The sequence below is a fragment of the Pavona decussata genome, unplaced genomic scaffold (genome assembly GCF_977016875.1).
Source record: "Pavona decussata unplaced genomic scaffold, jaPavDecu1.1 SCAFFOLD_37, whole genome shotgun sequence".
Classification (NCBI taxonomy): Eukaryota; Metazoa; Cnidaria; class Anthozoa; order Scleractinia; family Agariciidae; genus Pavona; species Pavona decussata.
Genome location: NW_028145459.1, coordinates 1,033,219 through 1,059,511, shown reverse-complemented (window position 1 = coordinate 1,059,511; position 26,293 = coordinate 1,033,219). Strand labels below are relative to the sequence as shown.

General features: G+C 38.7%; 1 protein-coding gene across 1 annotated transcript; it reads right to left on the bottom strand.

Annotated features, from left to right (window-relative positions):
• Positions 1–5,103: 5,103 nt before the first annotated feature.
• LOC146483907 (folliculin-like) lies at positions 5,104–24,525 on the bottom strand. Its single transcript, XM_085105245.1, has 21 exons — positions 24,205–24,525; positions 22,737–22,813; positions 19,752–19,836; positions 19,212–19,345; positions 18,056–18,178; positions 16,664–16,729; positions 16,474–16,510; positions 15,615–15,717; positions 14,897–14,964; positions 13,340–13,432; positions 12,907–12,958; positions 12,333–12,371; positions 11,193–11,239; positions 10,926–11,039; positions 9,877–9,930; positions 9,186–9,296; positions 8,669–8,709; positions 8,091–8,152; positions 7,770–7,872; positions 6,929–6,991; positions 5,104–6,112 (listed from the first exon to the last, which is right to left on the bottom strand). Exons 1-21 carry the CDS (start codon positions 24,271–24,273, stop codon positions 5,992–5,994), a joined length of 1,662 nt encoding a protein of 553 aa, XP_084961371.1. The 5' UTR covers positions 24,274–24,525; the 3' UTR covers positions 5,104–5,991.
• Positions 24,526–26,293: the final 1,768 nt, after the last annotated feature.

Sequence of the window (26,293 nt, the reverse complement as noted above, 5' to 3'; positions counted from 1 at the left end):
GTGTGGTAATATTGATAATATGCCGAATGCGCGATGTCGAAAACGAAAAGTACAATGTCACAATTGTAATTTTGAATGTGGAACTGTAGAATGAAGATTATAATGCAAGAAGTAGAATGAAACACAAAAACATAGAATTTTGGCGGGGATGGAACTCCATAATGGCTTAGTTACCACGAGTCTCTTGTACATGAAGCTAAGTGTTAAAGCATCCGAAGTAGTAATCGGAAGGTCATAGTTTCGACTTCTAGGCAGTCTAGGTGGGAGAACTCAATTATTTCCCTAGAATACACAGGCCACTGACTAATCAAATACCTTCTTGTCCTTAATCTCCCATGCTATTAAATTAAAAGTGACATTGCATTAATTGAAATAAAGATTGGTTTTTCAGGAGTACTCTTCACAATTTTGGGAAAGGTTTGGCGCCCGATGGCTTTAAGTCCCGGACTATTAATTTTTCCATGCTCGTTTTTAAACCCAGCCCCTAAGATCTATATCCGTTTTCAAACTGGTTGCATGTAAAATCCATCGCATTTTTCAGAGGCTCGCTAAGTTGTTTGAGGAGTGGATAACTCTATTTAATGGATCATTTGCTATCCAGCAGATAACATATTTGTAATTAAGGACCAGCGCATTGAAAACAGAAGCACGGGATCCTGTAGTTAAGGATCCAATCAGTAATATATTGGCGAAAAAAAAATTATAGTTGGAGTGCTTTTTATTTGCTGGATAACGATTTTTCCATCAGAAAACGTTATGTGCTCTACATAATTACGAAGGTAAGTGCGAGTTTCTCTGCATCTCGAATGCTATTTCGGTTCACTAAGCTAAAAGCCGTTTTCCGTTTCCAGGGGCTATGCAAACGGACCCTGGTTCCTAAATAAATATAAAATCTCTACCCATTTCATGACAAAACCAGCTCAAAAACCATCGCCTTGGGGCGGCACATATCAATATTAGCTTATGTATATGGAGTACTTTTCCCACGACCCTCCGGGAGGCGACTAAGACATTTACGGAAAATTGCAAAATTTCAGGTTAGATGCCTCTGTATATTTTTTTGTAATTTTTAATTTCGATCGGTCTTTCAGTCTGCACTGAAGAGTCACCAGCATTTCCAATTCCAGTCCAATGTACCGAAGGACCAGACACGGGTCACGAGACAAAGCAAACCAGCTTACTGCATATACGCGAAGGTAAGTGAGGGAGGCAAAAATCGAACAGTGACTACAAGCAAGTACGTATAAGATAGAAACTCAAGGCAAATCAGAACACAGAAGAACGACCACCAATCCCCTCCCCTCGCCTCAACCTTGACATCAACAAGTAGTACTCGCTGATAGCACAATATGTTAAACATTTGCTGGTCCAATAAAACCAGACAGGCAATCCAGCAACTAGGTTACGCAAATCGTATAATTTATTCCACTATATTATTCGATCTAAAGAAAAGAACGAAATACATTTGAGAAACTGAACAGAATCCATCGGTACATAAACACACGAGTAAAACTATCAGCTAGAACAACAGCACTGGAACTTACTTCTTTGACGATGTCTAGTAGGATTGTTTCACGGCGTACAGGTCAGCGACAGATAAAACAGGTCAGGGTATAACCGAAGACGGGTCAGCTAAACAGGTCAGCAAAACATGCACGTATCTTCGAATCTAAAATATCTGAACTGAAAGCAGGCCTATTCACGTGGCTTAATTACGTAACTTAGTGTCAATCAAAATCAATCAGGAAATCAAGTTAATAATTCATGGCATTGACGAAACATTTGCCGTTATAGCACATGCAGGCACATGAAAAAATACAGGGTACGAGGCAAAGAGCGGGGTTCGGGAGGTTCCCCCATCCCCCTTGCCCACTCCGCTCTTTCTCACTCCCTATATTTTTCATTCGTTTGATATTTCACTGTGCTTGCTACGCAGCCTACAGTTTTGTGTTTCGAAAATGGGCTAATTTCGGTTCAGTGATAGTCCACAAATTAAACTCACAGACTGTGTGGCAAAGGTAATAAATCAGTACAGTCTGTCAGTATTAAAAAAAAAAAAAAAACGAGGAATGGTATCGTGCATCAAGTCATACCTTAGTTCTCATTTCACGTGGGGATAATTGTTTACACTTTTCACAGGATCTATGACAGGTTTAAATGGCTCGCGAGGTGCGCGAGGTGGCCGGTTTGTGCTAAGAAAAGGCTGGTTTTCTCTGGGGCATAAGCATAAACACAAACATAAAGATAAGCAAGTGAAAACACCAGCTACATATGCATAAGGACAGACGCATGCGCAGAAAATCATTTCTAGACGAAATTCTCGATGCCAGCTCCCCTCAGTCAATGTAAGCACAAGGCGGTCAACCTTTTCGTCCACTATCTTGCTTGTGCTTATGTCGTCCCTGCTGTCATTGGTGAAAACGGCGCCATGGCACTGAATCGTAAGCACAAGAAGAACGAACGTGCTTATGTTGCAGGTATTCTAACTTGCTTAAGCGGCGTTTGAGCTTCTGCTTTTGCTTATATGCCTAGTGAAAACAAAGGCTAAAGAAGACAGAACATAGCAACTTGATGAGCGAGATTGACACGAAGGACCATTTTCTATGAGGACCGTGAATGAAGGGAATCACTTTTCATGGTGTGAATTGATTGAATGCGTCATATCAGCCGACTGGAAGGTTTTCTTTACAGGCGTGCATGCATATGACTCTTCCCGGTCGACGTTCTTCAGTACATATTTTTAAGGACTAGTTTTAATAAGTTAACCACTAAAGGTCATCGCTGTTTTAAACGGTCAGCCCCTTCAGTTGGCGAATAATGACATCTGAGTCAAATCAGTTGTAAAAATCTCTTCCATTATCTTCACCTTGGTTTAGCTTCTATTAAAAATTCCAAGAACCGTGATTAAAAGAAAGAGCCCTTCACCCACATGTATTGAAAAGGACGAATTATCTATTCTTCCAGAAAATTAACTCGGAATTAATGTACAACGGAATCCTGTTCTTAAATCTCAGTAATAGGTCCAGACGAATGCACAGAAGAAAACAAAAGTAAGGCAGACTTTGGTGGTGTCACGTTTAAGCTGAAGGTACAAGTGGAAGTAACTCCCGCAGAGCAGCACAAGTGAAGAAGGACTGTCCATCAGTGAATGGCTAACTCTATGAATGTCAAGATGATTAATTGTTAATTGATTAGGACTCAGTTTAAGAGGAACGAGTTGAATAGTGGACAAGACTTTGTCGACTTTGGTATATTTAATCTTTTAATTAAACCTAATTGGTGTTGGTAGGTGCTCTTTTGTGTCTGAGTTATTCCACTGAGGCAACTATTAAACAATAAAACTACGCTCTTTTCGAAGTAAAAGTTTCAACATTGATTTCAGTCAAAGTTGCTCTTTATTCGAGTTACTTTCATCATTACGAGGTTTTGCATTGCTAGTAATTACTTCAGGATATTGCGGTTGAAATAATAATGAGTTGAGTATAAGTGTGTTCATTGTGCTTTGCATTTTTATTAAGAAAATTGAGACAAATTGCGTAGTCGGAAAGTCATTGAGAAGTAACACTTTACCTTGTGAACCGGACTTCCCGGGACTGTCTAGATTACCTTTCTCTGAACTATTTTTTTTACAAGTATTGCAGTCGAAACTGAGTTAGTTGATATCTCTTAACCGAGACGTAACAGTTTTTCGTAGACTAAATTTTAGTTATGCTGGTCAAAAGTTGTTTTCTCCCGATACGAATTCTGTGAACCAAAAGTCCTGTTTTTAACTGTTTCTTCGGAAACATACTACAGATTAAATACGGCCCAAATTGGTTTTCAGAAATAACAATGGATTGCTTAATTACGTCTGGTCATTCAGTTAACCTCTTGCCAGAAATAGCCTGGAAATAACTTATTATCCGTTGTTGATATTTTTTGTGATTCCGCCGTGCTTTAAACCAAATTTGTACCAGTTGATTTTTTACCTTTAATTATTTAGATAACAAACAAAAGTTAAGGTTTTAAATCTAAGTGATCGTTGTACGGTAAAACCTACTGTACCAGATCCATTGTACTAACACGTACAGTTAAGGTATTTGGAGAAGGTTGTATTCTATAAAATAGCTTATGTTGAAGAGTGCAGTTATGTAATTTTATTCAACTTATGATTCATCTTGTATTTAGGCAGTGTGCATTTGTAATTGATAGCAATATTGTGTTCCTCGTAATTTTGATATTGCTTTCCTTACTTTGTTTCGTCCAGATCATTTGGGAGTCACATTGAAAATTTAAGAAGAAAATCATTTCGACTACTGTAACACTATGTTAATTACTCTCGTGCACAAGCATACTATCACATAAGAATTACTACACAAGACATTACGTTAGCCTAAAATTACGTTTGACGAGAAAAAGACAATTGACGTTTTCCGCCGTGACGTATAATAAAAGTAGCTAGAGCAAATCCTTCGTTGCCATTCTAGTTTGTTTCTAAAACGGAGTTGCTGTAAGTTTTAGTGTGAACAAATAAAACGTTAAAAGAGAAGCAGAAGATTAAACGCTCCTTCCTTTCGCTGTGTTATACCCTAACAAATTGGTATAAAACAACATGGATGCGTTCAGTGACTGCCAATGCCACAGGTATTGCGCTCAACGTTTTCTCCCTCAAAACTGGGACTTTCTATACTGTGTACTGTGTCAGGGGAGTGGGGAATTTGAACCAGAGTTATCTTTAGGTCTCCCGGAATTCGTTCGAGGGTTCTTCCTGGTGTTTGGATGTCCAGGGGCCCGTTTCTCGAAAGTCCCGGTAACTTACCGGGCCCGATAAGTATATTTTGAAATGTTTTTTCACCGATTACACAGTGATTACAGACATGGTACTTGGCCAATGTTTTCATAGAATTATAAGATTTGGAAATTAAGTATTCAAAGCCAACAAAAATTTACTTCTGTTAAGAAACATTTATCACTAAAGACACTTATCGGGCCTGGTAAGTTACCAGGACTTTCGAGAAACAGGCCCCAGGAGTCTTTCAACGGCAGGATTTCACGTTACATCAACAACATCTGATTCAAACAACTTTTCCTAGTCAAAATCTGGTTTAAAAAAAAGTTGTATTTGCCATAAAAGCTTTATTAAAAAAGTCTACTCCTCAAGGTCAATACAATTGGACTGTTATTGACTAGTGATAATCAAAGATTAGGGAGTGCGCTCGATGATCTCGATCCCAGGCTCTCTCTTCTTTGCCAAGTTAATGATGATGTCATCCGCCCCTGCAAAATCTGCGGGGAATGCCAGATACGTGTCCCAAGATCCATTCATTCATTATCCCATACAATCTCGACTCTAATCTGTATTAGGAGTACGTTCTTTCTACGTCGAACGCAATAAATGATATTTAAAAGTTTACGTGTTGGCGCCTCAGAGAAGGGGTATCCAAGCCAGTAAATAATATTCTGTGTTCGCTGAGAGGCGCACAATTTTTTTAAGCACCCTGTGCAGTGTCACGTATTTACGCACTAAAGATGTGCTACCACCGAAAGACCTCTATATGCATGCGATATTTGTGAAATTTTTTGCCATTCTTTTTTATGCAATTTCTGTCGCGCCAAATCACAAGTGTACATCTGTTGGGATTTTAGTGCGAATTGGGCGCGCTTTGTCTTCGGATACAGCACCCCAAGTGCGGTGAAATTGCCAATAGTTTACAATTGCGTTACTCATCGCAAACTCGAGCGTGATATAAGCGCGACAGAAATCGTATCAAAAATTGCCTGGGTACACAGCCTTTATAATTAAGCTTCAACAACTAAAAATAACAGTTCCGATCCACTGAGGCTTCGTCCGTGCATGCTGCATTCATCACGTACGTCTAAATTTGATCATATTGCATGCTAATTCTTCCGAAACATTTCGCCGTGGACACCTTCAGTATTGTTCAAAGGAAATGATGGCAGGGAGATGACTTTTAGAAAGATAACTACAAGAAATCCGCATCAAGGAGTTCGTTAGCTTGAGCCAGAGCTACTGCATGTCAGCAGATGAGACCGATACTGTTTGTTGAGTCCTGTCATCCAAAATTTAAGAACAATCTCATCTTCTGGTTTGGCACCTAGAATTTGAAGCAGCCTGTGGCAAGAGAATTCAAAAATAAAACAAATTGAATTATGAAAAAGACAAAACAGAAGATATGGTTCTGTAAAAAGCTGTTATACCCAGAATGAAAAGAAGATCTGAGAAGGTGCATTGTTGGTGTGGCCAACCACGTGTGCAACTTTGACATTTTAGGAAAAACATCAGCGATACATGTGTACGGGATTTGAAAGGTGATGAAGCAAAAATCTAAATAATACATGAAAATATATTTAAGTCAACTAGGCAAAATGTTTTGCATAAATGAAATTACCTTCGGTGTTTCGGTCTCTTATTTCTTAAATGGGGCATTTCGTAAATAACACAGTCGAGATTTCCTTAACGTTTCTTCAGGATCGAGAATTGCTGTTAAAGATTTCAGTACTAACTCCGTAAGTCATCGGAACGTGATGTTAAAAATTTATTGGCTGATCTTCCCTTAAAAAGATGTTTAGCGTTCACGGATATAATTACAGACTTGCCACTGATCAAGAGTTCTGCATTAGTTTTTGAAAGCTCATAGGCTCGAATCACTCTAGGTTCAGTTTCTCTGAAGTATTTCTTGGATGAAAACAAAAAGACAAAAAAGAATCACGGTAAACGAATGAGACTGAGATTCTTACAAGATTCATCCGGGTCCAACCAGTTACATAAAGCCTGCTATTAAGCCTGTCAGAACATACACTGTATATACAGACACAGCACATGTACAAAGTCACGACAATGTTTGTTAAAGGTGACTGACATGCAGCAATGCGTCTACGAATACTCAACTGAGTACTGAAACAGAAATAATAAACAGAACAAGCTTACTTTTCTTTATCTTCACTTGTGTTGGGGCCTGACTTGGCGAATTTGAAAATCACCTTCACTTTACTGTAAATAAAACAACAAAGCAAGACGTTGAAGGAGAAAAGCAAAAAGAACCTTCCATCTGACCATGCTCAGATCTTGAGAAAAAAATCCATTCTGAAGAACAGAGTTCCTGTTCCCTCAGACGAGAGAACTTTCTCCTTTCTTCTTAAATTGCGACAACTGCGTATAGTTAAAGAAAACGTCAGGTGGCAATGTATCGTCTGCATAGCAGCTAAAATCCTCCGGCGGGATTGATAGAGCCACCCTAATGATACGATAAGTGTACTAAGTACACTAGTTCAAATACAAAAACCTATTGTTTCAAAACAATGACTTGGGAATTATTGTACCTTTCGGATGTTTCATGAATACAGCCCCTTAACTTAAAGGTTAGCGTAAACGGAATTACCACGGAGCGCCAGTGACCACATTACAGAAGACCCCACTAGCCTTAGATGATGACTAACCCCTAATTTTTATTTGATATGGTAAAGCGAGTGAAACACGCGAGGGCACGCGAAAATTGTCTCCGCGAGGGGACGCGAAGCGCGCGATATAATTGTCTCCGCGAGGAGACGCCACACCACAAAACGTTTTGGTTAGGCACACGATCAAATCAACATGATTTTTAACTAGTAAGTTGCTAGCGTTTGGGTAAGAAATTCTTACCCAAACGCTAGCAACTTACTAAGAATTAGTTTTGGACGCTTCTCTTCAACTTTGAATAACCCAAGTAACAAAACACTAGTCTTTCCAGTTTATCTAACAGTGTTAGATTTAAATCAAATGAAAGTCTTACTCCATCCATTCTTCCTTCAGACAAATCAGCAGCTGATCAAACACTGCGTCGGATAGGTTGTCATTTTCCAAGGCTTCCTCGACTTTTTGCAGAATAGAAGGATCTAGAGAAAGAGAGTGAGTGGAAAGTTAATCACAGCGCCACAAACATTGCCAGGGATCAAGCAAGGATGAGAAGAGAAGGTAAAGAACTGACAATTGGTGGTATCGCCCGCTGTGAACAGGCTCCCAAGTGGGGTACAGCTCAGTCTGGATACTCCACTTGGGAACATGTTCACAGGCTATTTGTGGCATCGCCATAGGATACAGTGATTCTACTTACCTGTGGTATTCTCTTTTCCACAGACAACAAAACCGTATCCTTGAAAGTCATCTAACTCACTCCTATCAACGGCAAAATAAAATAATATCCTTTACGCCAGAACATGCCATTGTTGTCTTTTCCAACAAACAAACAAACAAACAAACAAACAAAAAAACGTTTCAACGGGATATAAAGGAGTTTTAAATTACGCATTGCAAAATCAAAGTCATCACTTAAGCCAATCACAACAAACATAAACAGAACAACGAAGAATCAGAACTGGACGTAAGAACGTGTAAATGCTGTTGAGCACGGGAAAACACGCGTGAGCAAATCATGGTTGGTTTTAGTTAGACTTCCAATTTATTGAGAAGTGGTGCGTTTTTTAGCCAGTGATATTGAAAACTGTTCATACGTAAGGTTAAGTTGTAAACAAGGCAAATTTGATCCACACGGACGGAGCAAAATCCGGTTTCTCAATTCTGTGTAGTTTGATGCAACAAGGATGCAGCAATATGCTGCCGGTGCCCAATTATACACCCGCAAACTTGAGTACTGTATGTATAAAGGATGCCGCATAAGCTAAGGGTACTCACCTTTGTTGCTCATTACTTGAATCCGCAGAATCTTCAGGTATCTGAAAGCAACACACATACTAACAATTGCATGTTTTCCGTACAACACTGCTTCACAGAACATCGAAAGGATTACAGGATGTTTCGGTTGCTGCTCCAAAAATCTATAAATAAATGATTCATGTAACAGCACTTTTACAAATTGGAAGCAGCTTTGCCTCGCATAGGGATATTGGTGCCCAGGGTATAAGTATTAACCTTGATGGCCCTGTTACTAATGTTTCAGTTCAACTCAACTTGATTGCCTAAATTTAAAGGCTCTCTTCTCTCCTGTACATTAAAGGGGAAGTATCACGCGAATTTGATGTCATTTCAAAAACTCAAAAGTGATGGTCTGTACACAGGAACAACATTGTCTTGTTTTGTTCTAAATTATCACCCCAGGGCATTATAAGTGTTGATTAGTGCTTCTGGTCAAAGACAGCGTAGGACGGAATAGATTGGAACTTCCCCTTTAATGTTTTATACTGATACTCACAAGTCCTAGCGGTGAAACGACATCCAGAAGAACAAAGAGGTCGGACGATAGCACGTGAGGAGGAATCTCTACTGCAGGAGCAAGGCCAAGGAAATTACATTGCCAAGAATCCTGACAAAAAATGTACAAAAAAGAAAAAAAGTGGACTTAAAGGCTAAATAGAAAAAAGTTAAGTCTTTTTAATGAGAAATTTTCTGCACCCAAACCAGTAAAAAGAGTTACAGAGTGGAGTTTGGAACAAACTAGCGCAGTTGTCAGTGTTTTCAATGGGAGAGGCACAGATTTCCATGCAAGCACTTCTTTGCCATGTTTACTCACGTCTCCCAAGAAAAAACGAAACACAGAAGACTGAAGTAATACACAGACGCAAATTCTGTGTATTTATATTACTTGTCAGGTCTTTGTATTCACAAATCACAAAACAGGAAAAAATAATGCTTAAACCAAACCACAATTTCATCAGAATGAAAATCAGTGTATAATTTACATTCATAGTATGATATGTTTTTATCTTGTGATGGTTGTCAAATCCACATTTTATTATTAGGTCAAATGCCACCCTCTCAGCTAGTAAGATTCCTATCGTTAAAAAGATCCTAGCGCTAGAGCCTAGTAAAACCTTTTTCATGTAAACTGAACAGCGCTAGGTTGATCGGCCTTCTATGATTAGTGCTACGATCTTGCTACATACCTTATACTGAGTGCTGTAAGGAACACATGAACAGCAACCACTTGGTATAAGAACCTAAAAGCAAAAAGCTTAACGAGTGAGAAAATAACGGATTTTGTAATCTGCTAATTACGTACAGTGTTTCAAGGCCTGAAACTTCTCTACTGTTATGCTCAATGCTATGTATTTGTATCTTTCCATCAAAAAATTTGATGAGTCAAAGAATCAGAGCATACATGTACATGTAAGTAAGCTGGTTCATCTACCGTAAAGTTGGTATCATTGGGTCAGGTATTGAGTCAGTTTATCAGTCAGTCGGACAGCAAACCAGGGCCGTTTGCCATTTGACAACAAAAAACGGAATTTTCGGTTGGAAGTTCAAATGGTTCAGACCATTCCACTGGAACGTTTCCGGAGAATATGGAAATGCTCAGATGTATTCCTCTCTTCCCATTCCAACCGAATGACCGGAAAATTCCGTACCATTTGTCAAAATCATGGTCGGCCGGGTCCATTTTCGCGCGCTTTTCAGTTGTAATTCAAGATGGCGACTACGGCATGGCGATGAAGCAATATTTTTCACAACTACTCATTGAGTATCTGAATCATGACTGCAAAGGGAAGTAAATAATAAATTTTAACTATTCTAAATTTTGAGGGGCTAAACTCTTGGAGGTGTAGAATTGTAGCGGAATCGTGCTCAACAACTGTGCCGCTATTTTGTTTCATTATTTTTCGTGAGCCGCAGGGGACTCGGGCCAGCCAAACCGCTGAAAATGAAAAAACCGTACCATATGAAGCGTTCTATTCCAACCGAATTTTTTGTGCAAATGGTAAACGCGCCAGTTGACGCGACGAAAATAATGAACAAACGAATGAATGAGTCGGAGAGAGAGCAGACAAGGGAATGGACGAATGAGCGAGTCAGACAGTTAGGGCACACCAGTTGAAGTCTGAGTGTATACTATCAAACTTTTACAATAAAGAATGCAATACAAACTAACGAAAACCGATAAGAATGCAAGCGTCTACCATCTTTGTGTTAGAACATTTCAGCGTAGCGTAAGTACCTTAAGGCAGTTCAGAATTGACTCCACAGTCTTTCGTTTCTCGCCTCGTACAATAACTTGATTCCCTTGGATGACGTGAAACGCTAACAAGTGAAACTTGTGACTTCCAAGCACCTGCAAAATCATGGTATGGCATTTCTTACATTGTAACAAATTTATACATTAAAAGATAATAACTGGAACAAAGTGTGGGTGGAAAAGGGTGGCTAGTTAAAGATTTTTTCGCATACTGATGGAGCTGACTTGTCTGTTTATAGCAAAACGCACCTTTAGAATGTGCCGAAGGGACTTAAATGTGGGCGCACTCAGGTCACCTAAAGAGAAATTAAGAAAAAAATATAAGAAAACAGTAAAAGTACACTTATACTTCAGACAATCACACAAAATAATTCAGCCCCAGATAGAATTAATGAACTTCAGAACTGTTTGAGTTACACTGTTTCTCTCTGAGGCCAGATGTGGGTAGATTAAAACATGAAATTTTAAGGCAAAATTGCAACTAACAAGCTACAGCTGTATGCAAAACATAGAGGACAGAAGACATTTCTCAGTCCAGCTACAATAATGCTCTAAAAAGCAAAACGTTTCCTTAAGTGCACTGTTTTTCATAAACTATTTTTGTCAACAAAAACACTAATAATCTTTAGGTAATAATAATAATGGGAGTTTTTCCTATGAAGACTACATCTTCCTAAGCACAGTCAATACATGTACATGTATATTTAACAATTATTCCATGAGCGCGCGTTGGATATGAGATGATAAAAGTAAATAGCCAACAAGGTGCATAGCACTGAGCTGGCTATAATCATCTCATATCCAACAAATGTGAGTGGAATAATTGTTTTATTGAAAACAATCAAGAAATATTGCTAGATTTTGCTCATTTCGCTTTGCAAGAACAATAAGAACACAATTTATTGGTCTCTATTTCTCTCATGGTATAATCGCTCATATACATGTACCATGGCCGCTAAGCCAATCAAATCTCTCAAATTGCATTATACAATGATCCAGTTTTTGATAATTTGTCTTGTTATATACCTAGACTTTCACTCAACAAAACCAGCACTGTGATTGGTTGATTCTTGGTCACATGCCCCGGATCAAATACAAATGTATCCCAACTGGGATACAACTCCGCAGTTGTTGCCCTTTCAGTTGTTTGTTTTGCTGTGATTGTTGAAGGGAAAGTCTAAATAAATAACAAAGCACTTAATGTACTGTATGGTCCCTCAGGAAACTAGATAGTTTTGTTTTCCCTCGAGCCCTGATGTTTCCCTCAACTTTGTCTCAAGAAACATCAGGACTCTCGGGAAAACAAAACTGTTTCCCTCGGGACCATACATTGAGTGTATAATATTCACTACAAAAGAAAGAGATATACAATGTAAATTCTTTGCTAACCCTGACTGCTTTGAGTCTCTTTTTCCGCATTAGCGTTATCTGAAAGAAACAATATTACAGTATGTGCAGATCGGTTTACAGTGTATAATTATGCAATTCCACATCTATAATTAAATTTGACAATGTAACCACTAGTGAACATATGATAAATACACCCAAATGATACACCTGTTTGCCAGTTACAGCTGTAAATAACAAACAACCATACGTTGTTGGACTAGAGGCCACTTAAGGTTGCACAGGGAGGATACATTATGTCACACTCAACCCAGAGCACATAGGAGCGCAAACATCTGACCTGCAACTCTGACTACATGTACCTGTTTGTTATCAGGTTGTAATAATTTGTTAAAATTGTTCATTTGCCTGCAAGTCTACAAGTCTGTTTATGTGTGGACCACTGAGCGTTATTGACCAGTGTCCCATTTACAGTGTACCCCTGTAGCTGATGACAAGTTAGGTCAACTTAATCAAATTGAATAAGTTGAACGCTCCTTTAGTGTACTATTCGAAATGCCAGCTTTGGAAGAGACATTTGAAACTAGGTGAAGTGCTTAATAAGAGAGCATTTTACCTTGGAGATCGTCTTCTTCCCACTGAGCTTCAAAATCTGTTAGGAGCTCTTCCTGAAAAACACATGCCGTAGGTTAAACATTCATAAATAAAGCTAATGCTGTGTTGCATATATTTGTTGTGAAATTGTGAACCAACTAAATTGCTACCACTCTGGGCCCAGTTGTTCAAAACCCGATTAAGCTAATCCTGGATTAACGCAAACTTTAACTCGAATTAAATTGCTAATCAATAAAGCCTCTTCGAAAAGATTTTTGGCCCTCAGTGTTTACTTAGACTTTTCTTACCTTTAGCTCGAAATTACCCTTTAAAACCATTTTTAATGAGCGAGACGAAAACCTTGATTAACTTCTAATCGTGGATTAGCGTTAATCGGCTTTCGAACAACCCGGCCCTGATCTAAAAATTTACAACATGAAATTTATGTGATTTGCCTTGGGTGGTCCTTCCAATAGCTTTTCTGTTATTCTGTTGCCGCACGCTTTCAGCATCCATGAAAACCTTTGATGAAGGGTAGCAAACAGATCCTGCAAAAGAAAATTGTTTTTTATTAAGCTCAGAAAACTTAATTAAGTACATGCTGTCTGTCTAGTGTGGTAATGCAAGTGAGAGTTAATTGTCTGTCAGAGTATTTCCTTGGCTTCAGACAATATTTGACACATTTAAAAAGCTGCTTAAACAGTAACAGTTTTAAATAACCTGAGATGAATAGACCGTCATTGCACGGCAGTCATGTTAAGTCTCAGGGGAATAAAAAGCTTTGTTTTTGCACAGCAAGCCTTGCACTGAATTCGTGTCTGGCCAAAGCTTTCCATTCCCCCAAGACTCAACGTGGCCGCCGAGCGATAAGGGTCTATAGTTGTTCAAGACAATTGATCATTATAATTACAATTTTTAAATAAAAAAAATTATTTTTGATAGTCAGCTGATGGACAAGTTTTATCTCAGTCTACAGGGTAGTTGACTAGCAGCCTGCAGCCAGGCATTGTGGCCGGAAACTCAGAGAAGAATAAAAATGACCAATTAAAAATGAAAGAGATTTTTAGTCTATAACCAATGATCTACTTTTCATGTGGATCAAAGCCACATTCTCCAAAGCAAAATGAAAACCCTGACTACATGTACATGTATTAGTCTCATACATGATGAACTTGATTGTTCCATCAAGAAATTTTATGCCAAACTGGGATTGGCCACATTGGGAAAATGCTAAAGCACATGTATATATTGATCCATATAATACACAGTCATATATATCCCTTGTGTAATACACTTGTTCGCCTATAAAGACCACAAACAGGCGATCTAACAAGTACACTTATAAATGTACCGTAAACGATCTAATAAACGCCCCCTCTCTTATGAACGCCTCCTATCTAACTAACGCCCCCCTAACCTGACAAGTTTGTATTAAACGCCCCTCTCTAACAAACGCCCCCTGTATAATAAACACCCCCCTTCCCTGAAAATCACACATAAACTAGAAACAGATGTACAATACAATGAAGTGAATCAATCAATTTATTTGCGTTGTTGCTTAATTAACACCAGTGTGCGACTTGCGTCTTGCTCAATTTCCAGAACTTTCAAAGTCAGGATAGTGCTCTTTAATGTTCTTGATCTCTGGAGGATCCAACAATTTTCTTTTGGCTTGTCCTATCATTGTAGCATCCCGGAATTACAAGGCCTACTTCACGTTTGACTTGATAGTCTGCTAAAGCTCTGTCATTTAGGTTATTATAATACCGTATTTAGGTTACCATGTTACAGTTATTAGAATAAAGAATAAATGCCTCTTATCTTTTAAATGCCCCCCCCCCCCCCTCGGACCCTTCAAATTCAATAAACACCCTATTTGTATTTGAAAGCACTATATGTAAAATTTAAGGGGTCAAGAATTATTCTCAAGTGCAAGTTTCCTTCAAAGCATGCCTTCAGATAACAGCAGGTATATACATGTATACAATAAATAGCATATCTCATCCCGGTACCTTATCCCTAAGCAAGTCTGCAATCCCTCTGTAGGTTTTGTTTCCACCTCGCTGCCTTCTGAAAATATCTAGAAAAGTTATGACATGTTAATAAAATCAGCAGCCAAGTACTTCTGTAATAATCCTGTAACTACAGTATGTATCAATTTTAAAGTATACTTGTAGTAGATGGATACATCAAGCCTGCACAGAGCTGTTGTTAAAAAGTCAGTATTAAATTGCCATGGCAATAATAATCCCATGCAGGCTTGGGAAAAATAAATAGATAATTTTCGAGCTGATAATGTTTAAAAAAAACAATAACAACAACTTTCTCATTATAGAATTGCTTACAGCTCACTGAAATAAAACCAGGGGAAGTTTTAAAGAATGAATGGACAAAACTACATTATTACTTATTAATGCCCATAAATTTGCCACGGGTGAATATTGACAGTGCTGATGTGTACAGTGGCATCTGCTGATCTGTCTTTCCCAATAACTTATAGGAATGTACATATGTTGTGTTTAAATTTTGTCCTTGGTTTACATTTATTTATCATCCCCAACAACAGTTATAGGAAGAAAAATTTAAACCAGGGATAAATTTCAACCACAACATATATAAACAAAGAGAAGGATATGCACGGGCAAATATAACAATCAAGAATTGGTTACCTGACAAGTTACAAACAGATGCAAAGAGAGACTTTCTGTTTAACTGCTGAAACTAACTTACCAGGGGCTATTCCAGGAGCAAACAGGTAGCCATTAGCACTGGGCTGAATGTGTTGTCCTTTCTGAATATTCTCTGCATGCTCAGTATCATAAACAGCAGTTGCCTGCAGACAGAAAAAAAAATGTGATGTGATACAAAATGCAATGAGGACTGACTTTGTTCTTTAATCTCCAGCAACAACAAAAAACAAATTCACACTCCCCCCCCCCCCCCCCACACCCCAGCATATGTAGAGTACTGTAACTTGTAAAAGCAAGCCCCATTTGCCCTCTTTAATCCATGGACGTACGTACCCTGTACAAGCCAGGGCTAGTCAAGATACAGTGTATGACATCATTTGAGCACACATAGCATGTTGTCAAACCATTTTTCAATCCACCCACCCACCCACCCACTCCTCCCCCCACCAAAATAAAATAAATAAAATAAAAGTGTTATCTAGGTCATTGGTAATTTCTACAGGGTCCATGCCTTAACACTGGAAAATTTTTAAAAAGATGGCAGCCATGGTAGATAATTGTTACTGGACTTTTTTCATTTATAACCCTAAATTATACTTCAAAAACGTTTTCCTTGTAAATACATTCTGTAATGTTGTATCTAACAAATAACAAGTAGTTGTCCATTACAGGAACTACAATTAAAACTTTTTCTCCTAATATTGTTACAATATTTGGGGTTGCAACACTAATCCTCTGCCCCCTCCCCCACCTAACCTTGTACTGTACCATAGTTCGGCCTAAGGGTACAAGTTTGCTTGTGTCTCAAGGGGTTAACTAAACACAGGAATGTGCAATTGGCCTCAGTGAAACATGCAGAAGTGATCATTAACTTAAAGTTATGAGACAGTGCAATTTACCTTGGCCTGAAGTTCATCAATAAGCTCTCTAAAATGGCTGAAACAAAAATGAGAGAGAAATTAAAGACATGGGGAGATATTTGTAGCAATTTCTAATTGGTCAATCTCATGTAAAGTCAGTAAGGGTTGACAATAGCTATGCTGGCGTTACATGAGGCTATATATTTGAACACATAAGTTGCACACACACCTTACTAAGAATGGCCAAGAATTCACCAAATAAATACGGTCTTTCATGACGGCGATTATACTGTACCTGAAATAGAATATTGTAATGTTATGTAAAAGCTGACATCATTATTTTAAGTTTGTTTCCAAATTAAATTACAGTGAGAAAATACTGGGCAATTTGAAATACACATAAATAGGAAACTCATTAACTATGTACTGATGTATACAGTCAATTAAGGCAGGGTTCGAGACTAGTGGTATCCAACTAGCCACACACTAGGTGTTTAATTAAGCAAAACTTCAGTTTTGGCCTGTACAGTAAGTTTTGCTCAAGATTTTACCAGCCATTTTGACTGGTAAAAATTATAAAGCACTGCAAGATCAAACGAGAATGATAATTATTTAATATGCAAATCACGAGAAAAGAAACTAATTTAAAGAAAGCAGCTGATTTCATACGTGTATACTTCACTGCTTTAATCAAAACTACCTGTAGTTGAAAATGCTTATAAAAAGAAACAAACAATTCACTTTTCTGAGTTTTCCTTTAACGAAAGTGAGACATGACAGAATCTGCTTCCTGCCATAATTATGTGAATGAAAAGCTTGTTTTGGCTGGTAAAATCAGACCTGTCACTAGACACTGGGCTAATCACAGGCCAAGCTCTATGAGAGATATAGGCCATGGATTTTCTCTATCTATGGAACTAAAACTCACTGAAAGCTCGCTCAATCGCTCCAAAATCCACATAGGGGAAAGGACAACTGACAAGGGAGTTCAGGTGGGGGTATTTTTATTGAAAATTCGTTGTTATTTTTAAGGAATTATTTTTTTCCCATACAAATCCTTATAATTTTGCCGTTATGCAATGCTCGCCATGACGCTCAAATTACAACGCTCACGCAAAGGTCACAGCCTATATCTCTCATAGAGCTTGGGGTATCTGTGGGCTAATGAGCTAAAACGTTAGTCTCAAGCCTTGTGAGGCCACTTTAAATAACAGGTTCTACTCAATGTATCTGTATGTATGCTTGACAAGTCTTGGGTTCAACACCCTGTGCCTTCATTGACTGAGGTAAGCATGCACCACGTACATTGTTTTCACTGTTCCAGAAAATGTCCCTACCCCTTCTATGGAATAGGCTTTGGTTTGAAACTCCCCAACCCACCCCACCCCTACCCCATCTCTGGAAATTCACACTTTTCTTTAAAATCATTGCTTTTAGACCCCGACCTCCTCGGAATTGAATGGATACATTGTATACTGGATCCAAACCACCCAACTCAACTTTTTCAATGTACAACTTTAAAAATTACATGTACAGTACCTTACAAGAAAATAAGCACATTTTTTTTAAAAAAATAATATTGTCCATGACATGCATAACTTTATATGACATGTGTACTGACCATCTCTGGAATCCTCTAGACTGGGCGTCCTTCAAGAAGAATGTATGAGTAAACACATAACCTGACGACTCTTCACCAAAGAACATTGGACCTTCCCGGCCAGGGCACACCTCACAACTCAAACTGCAAGTACAACAAAGAAAAAAACCATCCACAAATTATATGTTATATATCATTTTGTATAATGAATATAATTGCATACTTAACAATTATTCCACAAGTGCACGTTGGATACTGATGAGATGATAGATAGCCAACGAGGCTATAATCATCACACATCCAACGAGCATGACATGAATAATCACTTACATGACAATTAAAATTTAAACACAATCAACAAATATTGCCAGATCTTGCTGATTTTGCTTTGTAAGAACAACCAGAAGACAATATTATTGGCTATAATCATCACATACACCTGTACGTATCCACAAGCAAGAGTGGAATAATCACTTACATGACTAAATAAATGTACAGTCGACTCCCGATAACTCGAACCTTCAAGGGAAATTGAAAAAGGTTCGAGTTATCGGGAGTTCGAGTTATCAAGGGTAAAATTTTATAGAAAATGACCTGAAAGGAAAGGAAAATTGGTTCGAGTTAGTGGGAGGTTCGAGTTAGTGAGGGTTCTAGTTATTGGGAGTCAACTGTAATTAAAAACAATCAACAAAGATTCCCAGATCTTGCTGATTTCGCTTTGCAAGAACAACCGGAAGACAATAATTTACTGGTCTGTATTTCTCAAGCATGATATTTATAATGGTTCATTTACCATGGCTGCTCAGCCAATCAATCTGGAATTGCATTTAATTATACACTGATCCAGTTTCTAATAATTTACTTAAAACTAATCCAAATTAAATGTTAAGCAGGCCTGTGGGGAAGGTCCAGTCTTGGTGTTGAATCAGTCAGCCTTATTTGTTGCTCCGTATGCATTGTAAATTATCTAAGGCATAGGCTCTGAAAATTCTAAAGAGAGGTCATTTACATGGAAAAGGAGAGGGCCATGGAATTACAAAAAGAAAAACTTGAAAAATCCTGGGTCCTCCCCCCCCCCCCCCCTCCCCCCCACACCCACCAAGTAAGAAAGCAAGCAGGAAAGAAAATAAACAGAGTTTATGCCACCATCACATGCATTGATGCGACCAGCTCCTACCTTCTGACACAGGCCTGCCTCACAACACTGTACAATTCTGGTTGTTCTGGAGACCTGTTGCTATAGTAACTGATATGGGCCTGATGATCAATACTGATATATCCTGCATGAGTGTGATCCAAAGATTTACATGCCTGCAATAAAATTGGACAGATTTGTCTTCAGTTGATAGATGGAGTCTTTCAGTCAGGGACAAAGGCATACTCAGAAAAAGAAAATATTAAGTTCTTCCAACAGGAGCTGAAGCTACAGTATGACATTGCGATTACTTGATTTGTCTTGGTTGAAAAAAGTATGTTTGTTGTATACAAAAATGGTAACAAAACAAAATAAAAAAAACAACAACAACAACTGGTAAATCTTTTAAAAGGGTAATTTAATAATCTCCCACAAAAATGAGAAATTCTTAAAACTACATCATATTGAGCAATTAATCTTACTTCCATGTTTTAAACTCTATTGTAAGACTACATGCTGTTGATCCAGTGGATTTCTGGCTCAAATAATAATTATTACTGTAACTTTAACAGTACATTTTACCTCACATTGGGTTGATCTTGATGATGCCCAAGAGTCTCGTGATGCACTTGATTCTGGAGTATCCGGTGTAAAACGGGTGAAATTTCTAACAGAAAATAAAAAAAAATATTAACACTCGTTATTATAATTAACTACTAAGAATGGAGTAGCCAGCCACTATTGTAACTTCCAGACAAGCTGGTTTGTTTATAATATTGAAGAACATCCGTAAATGGAACAAATGTAAACAAATAAAATGTGCAGGTGTAGATAAGTTTTATTTTATAACTACTATAAAATTATTGTAAATTTATATTTATTGTTATCAGAAACCTGCAGCATGTGTAATTTAATCTAATTTTATTTAATTTTAATTATTTAAAGTAATTATATTTAGCATTATTTACTGCAAAGCACCTTACGCTGAAGAGGTCACCCTGGTTAAATAACATTTATTATTACCATTGAACAGAGATGGAGATGCTGCTATAACTTATTACTACAGCTGTATAGTGGAAACTATGATCGAGAGGTGCTCTCAACTACCAAAACAAGTACGGCGCTAAATTGGAATTTTCAGAGTACTGGAGAGGTCCAAAGCAAAGAAACTTACATGGGAAGGTTATGGATAATTATTTCCTGGAAGTCAAATATTAGAAAACCAAACAGACAAAACAAGAAATAAATAAATGAATGAATAAATAAATAAATAAATAAATAAACAAATAAATAAATAAATACATGTAAAATAACCCAAGTCTGCCACAGGCACAAGGCAACCAACTTTTGAAAGGGAGACTGCTTATGATCGAGAATATTTAAAGTGTATATGAAATAAAAAACAAGTTTGACTTATAGTGTATTTGTTTGTTTATATCCTCATTAATCGAAATATCCGGTTTTAAACTAACTAAAGCTCTTTTATGGGGTATTTTGCTCGCCTCAAAGTTCGAAATTGGCGCTTCGAAGTGTCTCCATCTTGCGCTCGGTCAAAGCGATCAGATTTCACCGGATATGACGTAGCCAGTGGTTCAGAAAGCACGAAAGCATATGCGATAGAACGAGTACATGTATTCAGAAAGCACGAAAGCACATTCGAAAGCACGAGTATTATGGCGGAGGAGAACGCAAAGAAAGGGGGAAAGAACTATTGCTCGGCCGGTGGCTCCGGTGGAATAAACTGCGATAACAAGACAGGGACACCGAACATCACAATGCATTACTTTCCGTCGGACGAGAAGTTACGTGCAAAGTGGACACGTTTTGTGCGCATTCATCGAAAAAATTTCGTCCCCAAGAAGTCCTCATGTTTGTGTTCGGCTCATTTTGATGAGAGCTGTTTATAAACAGTGTAAAAAGGAAAGAAGATAGGCCTGCGCGACTCCCACTCGCGTGTTTTTAGCCATGTTCAGTTATTGTTTTGCTATAACGAGTATGTCTTTCAGGGAAAGCCCTCTCTTGTATGAGCGGTGCTCCCTGTAAATTTTCTTTTAGCGCTGTATTTTCTTCTTATTAAATACCATTTATGGTTTGGAGGATTTGCGTGATAGTCACTGAACAAAGCCATGTGCTTAATCGCATGTTTTTGATTTTGATCTCAAAGGTCATTTATGGGGTTTTTTGTTTTATCTATTTGACCTCTTGTTGTTGCTGTTTTAGCGACTGTCGTTCTTCTGCCGTTTTGTGGCAATTGGTTCAGGCTTTGTATGGCTCATTTCAGTGTGTCTTGCGGCAGTATAGCCTCTCTTTTTATCTTTGTAAGGATAGGATTTGAACCGTGTAATAATCATTATCATTATCAGCAGCTTTTGTATTGCCGGGCCCGGCTATTTGCTTTTGTGGCAAGATGTTGTGTTACTTATCACGGTTATTTGTCTCTTGATCCTTTCTTTAGCATTGTAGCTTCTTTAAAAGCTGTACAATGCGTTAATTTGAGGGCTAAAGGCCGCTTTAGTTCAGTACGGCTGTGTTTTATTATGGGTTTTTGTTATCGCTCCGCTCAGCTCCTCTCTGTAACTGTGAGGTTTGCGGTGTTTATGTTGCGGGAGCTTAGTATTTTCCTCCTGTGTTTTGATTACGCCTTAGACTGATTACTGAGGCAATTCTTCTGCGTTGCTCTGGCTAGGGGCTGCTACGAGTCCTTCAGCCGTTGGTAAATTCTGTGGCATTTTAGGCAATAGTCAGGCAAGACCGCGGTTTCGATCCTAATCTTGTGGATCTCTTCAGTTGCCGATTCCTGAGAAATGATAGAGATGAGTTCTCAGTATCATTTCAAATAAACGCGCTCTTTTCTTAGGATTTATATTCGTTGGAAGGATCGAAAATCCCTCGGGGAATTCGAAAATTCTCTCGGGGAAAGACTATCTTGATCCTCCTCGGTGTCTTCCCAGTCTTCCTCCTCATCACTACTGTGAGCAAGCGGGGGACCTCCGACTACTTCCATTTCATCGGATGACTCGGTGCTGTTGGATGTTTCTTGGCTCGAAACGGACTCAGCAGAGGATAGCGTACCATCACTTTCAGACATATTTTCAAAAGCTGAATAGTATTCACTTTATCGTGGTCTGAACTGAGCACGCAAAGATATTTTCGAGCGCGCAAAGATATTTTCGAGCACGCGATAGCAGAAAACAAAGCGTAAACAGGGCTGTGAAACCACTGGCTACGTCACCAGAGCTAAACTCGTTACCAGTCTCCGGAGACACCACTTTGGACATTTTAGTCACTTTGAACCGCCAAAACACGGTTTTTTACCTCCTTAGCAATATTCTTTTTTGTGCGTTTCGGAATAAGGGTATAACCACCTACCAATTCATGAAAAAATTTTTTGTAGTTCATATGCACTTTAATTGTACATGGTCCATCATACATGACGTACAAGTACTGTACTGCTGGGAAGGGTTAAAACTCATCGATTAGTCTTAATAACGGTTAAGTTTTGAGATTTCTTTAAGCTAAAATGGCCTAAAAAGGGGATTTTTGTGGTACAATGAACCTCGTACATACCGCTTGATACAAGCACCACACTCCGATGCAGATGTGCAAGTTCCCTTTAGAGGGTTATGAGCTTCACAGTGGAATGCCTAGAATATCACAAACATCATTCACAGTGGCTATTCGTACGGCACCCGTACAGCGACTCGTATTTGCTATTCGTACGGGAGTCCGAAGATTTCATAGGATTTCTCTGTAATTCCTGATTCTCGCTTATCCAAATTATTATATTTACCTTTAGAAGGATTAAGCGAATCCAGTGAGTGCCCTTTCTTTGAGCCAGATAAGTTTGCGTACTCTCTGCTCACTGAGCGAACAACACTTCAAACTTTTTCCGAGCTACATAAACTCGCACATGTCACGCAACCTCTTCTTCACAGATCAACTGGCTACAATTAGTACACTGAAGGTTAAAAATGAGCGAAAAGAATTTCTTATACCTTATAAATAGTTATAATACACTGGCTTGGATCGGGGGGTAAGTGACAACTTGGTAATTCAACGAATTCGAACGGCACGTTGGTAATCCCGTACGAATTATTCGCATTTTTGCTATTCATACGGGAATTCCTTTTCCTTCTATAGTAGGCGCAGTTTCAGTCATTGTAGTGAAAATTTATACCTGTGTCAGAAGGAGAGGTGTGTTCTGTTATCTTCAACATAATTTCTGTACGGAAACGCGAGTGTCCAATAAGTAAATTCTTCCAATACGTCTAACTCCCATTTCGCGCCTTTCTGGCCGTACGAATAGCATCACGCAGGTTGGGAATACGGGAGTCCACGGAACTACTTAAGTTCAGTATACCACCGGTCAGGATCAGTCGTCTGAATTTCTCAACGTTAGATTCTTCCTTTCGTAGAAAGTCAGACAGCTCGCGTTTAGTTGTTCAAGGATGGATGCTTCGAACTTAAATTTTCTCCTTCCCAATAAGGTGACGAATGAATCTTGACGGAAAGTGTTCCACGAAAGTACGGCTGAACAAGTATTGTCTAAGGAAAGTGTTCAACTATAACATTCAAAACCAGGTTAGCGGCTCTTAAATTTAATGATAACTTTTACTGATACTCATAGGAATCCCAAATGAATAGCAAATACCAGTCGCTGTACGGTCTCTTCTAATCGTGTGACGTGTGCGTGAATATAGCGCAAAACAATTAAAGTGTCGCGAGTGGGTCGTTCGCTTAGTAAGCAGAGAGTACGCAAACTTATCTGGCTCAAAGAAAGGCCACTCACTGGATTCGCTTATTCGTTCTAAAGGTAAATATAATAATTTGGATAAGCGAGAATCAGGAATTACAGAGAAACCCTATGAAATCTTCGGACTCCCGTACGAATAGCAAATACAAGTCGCCGTACGGGTGCCGTACGAATAGCCACTGCGAACATCATTAGTTAGCGTAGACCTAGAGCTAATAGCAGCAGGAACATTATTTACAAATCACTTATCAGCTGTTCTTGACAGCTGTATAACATAATTACCTGTGTACAAAACAAGACGCTGGGTCCATGGTATTCACAAAAGTGGCACAAGGCAATGATAGCATTCATCTCAGCAACATGAGCAATTCGCTCGAAGTCGTGAAAATTTTTGTCATGTCATCTTGACTGAGCAAGTTCAGGGTTTGTTTACGGATTTAAGTCTACAAATTTACAAATGCCCTTTCCTTTTGCAAGTTTTCTGCTCTCAATCTAACATCATAATGGTTCATACACATTCTTCCAATGGTTGCCTTGGAACAGTACCAGGATAGGCCTTCATCTAACGATCATTCGTACCGCCATGACAGTCACATGATAAACAAAGTTTCGCCAAGCATCCAGGCCTTGGACGACCACCGCCAAGAATAACTCGAAAATAAGGGAACTGGTAAGTACAATAAAGGACCCACCTAATCTCGTACCCAGTTCGACATTCCCGAACCGACGACTGAGATCGGGGTACGAGATTAGGACCCACCTTGTTTCGGGCTTGTTTGTGGTCGCACCACCTATACCTATCTCATAAACAGTTCACGACAAAACTTTATTGGCTTTAAAATCTGAGTTGACACAGAAATATTCAGCTAGCAAGAGTCAGTATTGCTAGATAAACGAGGCGGTTGGAAATTGTGCCGAGCCAGCTTCACTCGGCCTGGGGCCGGTTGTTCGAAAGCCGATTAACGCAAAATCCACGATTAAAAGTTAACCGAGGTTTTCATCTCACTCGTTAAAAATGTCTTTAAAAGCTAATTTTAAGCTAATGGTAAATAAAGGTCTAAGTCAAAACTGAGGGACAAAAATCTTTTTGAAGAGTCTTTATTGGTTTGTAACTAAACTTGAATCAAAGTTAATCCAGGATTAGCTTAATCCAGCTTTGAACAACTGGGCCCTGGGCTTTTCCTTCGCCATACATTTCCTTCGCCCTGTCCGGCTACGGGAGCCATTCTCATTGTCTTTTTTTAATTTTTTTTTTTTTTTTTTACTGCTGGGTCATAGAGGGGTGGCTACGCAATAAAGGCACCGTCAGGTTGACTGTGAGGAAGGAAGGTGCAGGGAGAGAACAACGAGCCGCGACGAGAGGCGTAAACCGCGAGAAAATACCTTTTCCCCAATCCCCTCGCGGCCTCACTCATTCTCACGGCTTCGCCGCCCAACTGGCGGGAAGGAAATTCAGTTTCCTTGTCAATTAATTCTAGGCCCGAAGTCGAAGTTAAGCAGGCTTCTTGAAATAGTTATTCTATAATTTTGCATTGTTTGATTAACCCCGTTTAGCTGACAGCATAATCAATGATGAACTCCGTAACCGAGATTAGAGACTTTGTCCTAAATGCAGACTAGACCATTCATTCTCATCTTCTTTCCATTTCACGTTGTGAATTTTATAATAAAATAGATTCACTCTGTCGAGCCTAAGGTACTATTTAGTGTTCCAACTGCCGGATCATTCATTGTTTCATTCCTTGATTACCGAAAAAAATCGTTAATTAATTTTCAATCTCTAAAAATGTTATTAACGAGATTAAAAGTTGTATGCTTTAGCAATACTGTGTATCTTTACGGTCGCTTAAATAATAATAAATAAAGTCTAGAAAAAAAGCGCCACCCGTCGAGTAAACACGCCCCTCCTCCCCCCCCCCCCCACCCTTCTTTCGTTTTCCTTGAGTGCCACTCCTAGCTGTAGAATTTGAAGTTGCGTTGGTTCTGTTTTGCACTCGCAGTGCTCAGCTTCCTCAGTGTCACTCGGCATTTGACCACATTTTGTGCAGTATTATCGATAAATCAGAAACAGCGTTCTTGATCAACTGCCCTTGACTCATACATACACAATTTATTATTTATTTGTTGTTAATTTTCTTAGCATAATATTTGCTCTCTTGAATCAAAGTGAAATAAGGTCAGTTTTTATTCGTTCGTTCGTTCATTCAATCAATCCTTCAGCAATACAAGAAACCACAGTCTGACTTGCATGTTTACTACTATCTAAAATCGGATGGTGTTAAATTTAAAGGAGGAAACGAGCATGATATGTTCATGAGGCTCCAATTTGTTTTTAGAAAACCTTCAGAACAGATACTGAAGCATACTCGTT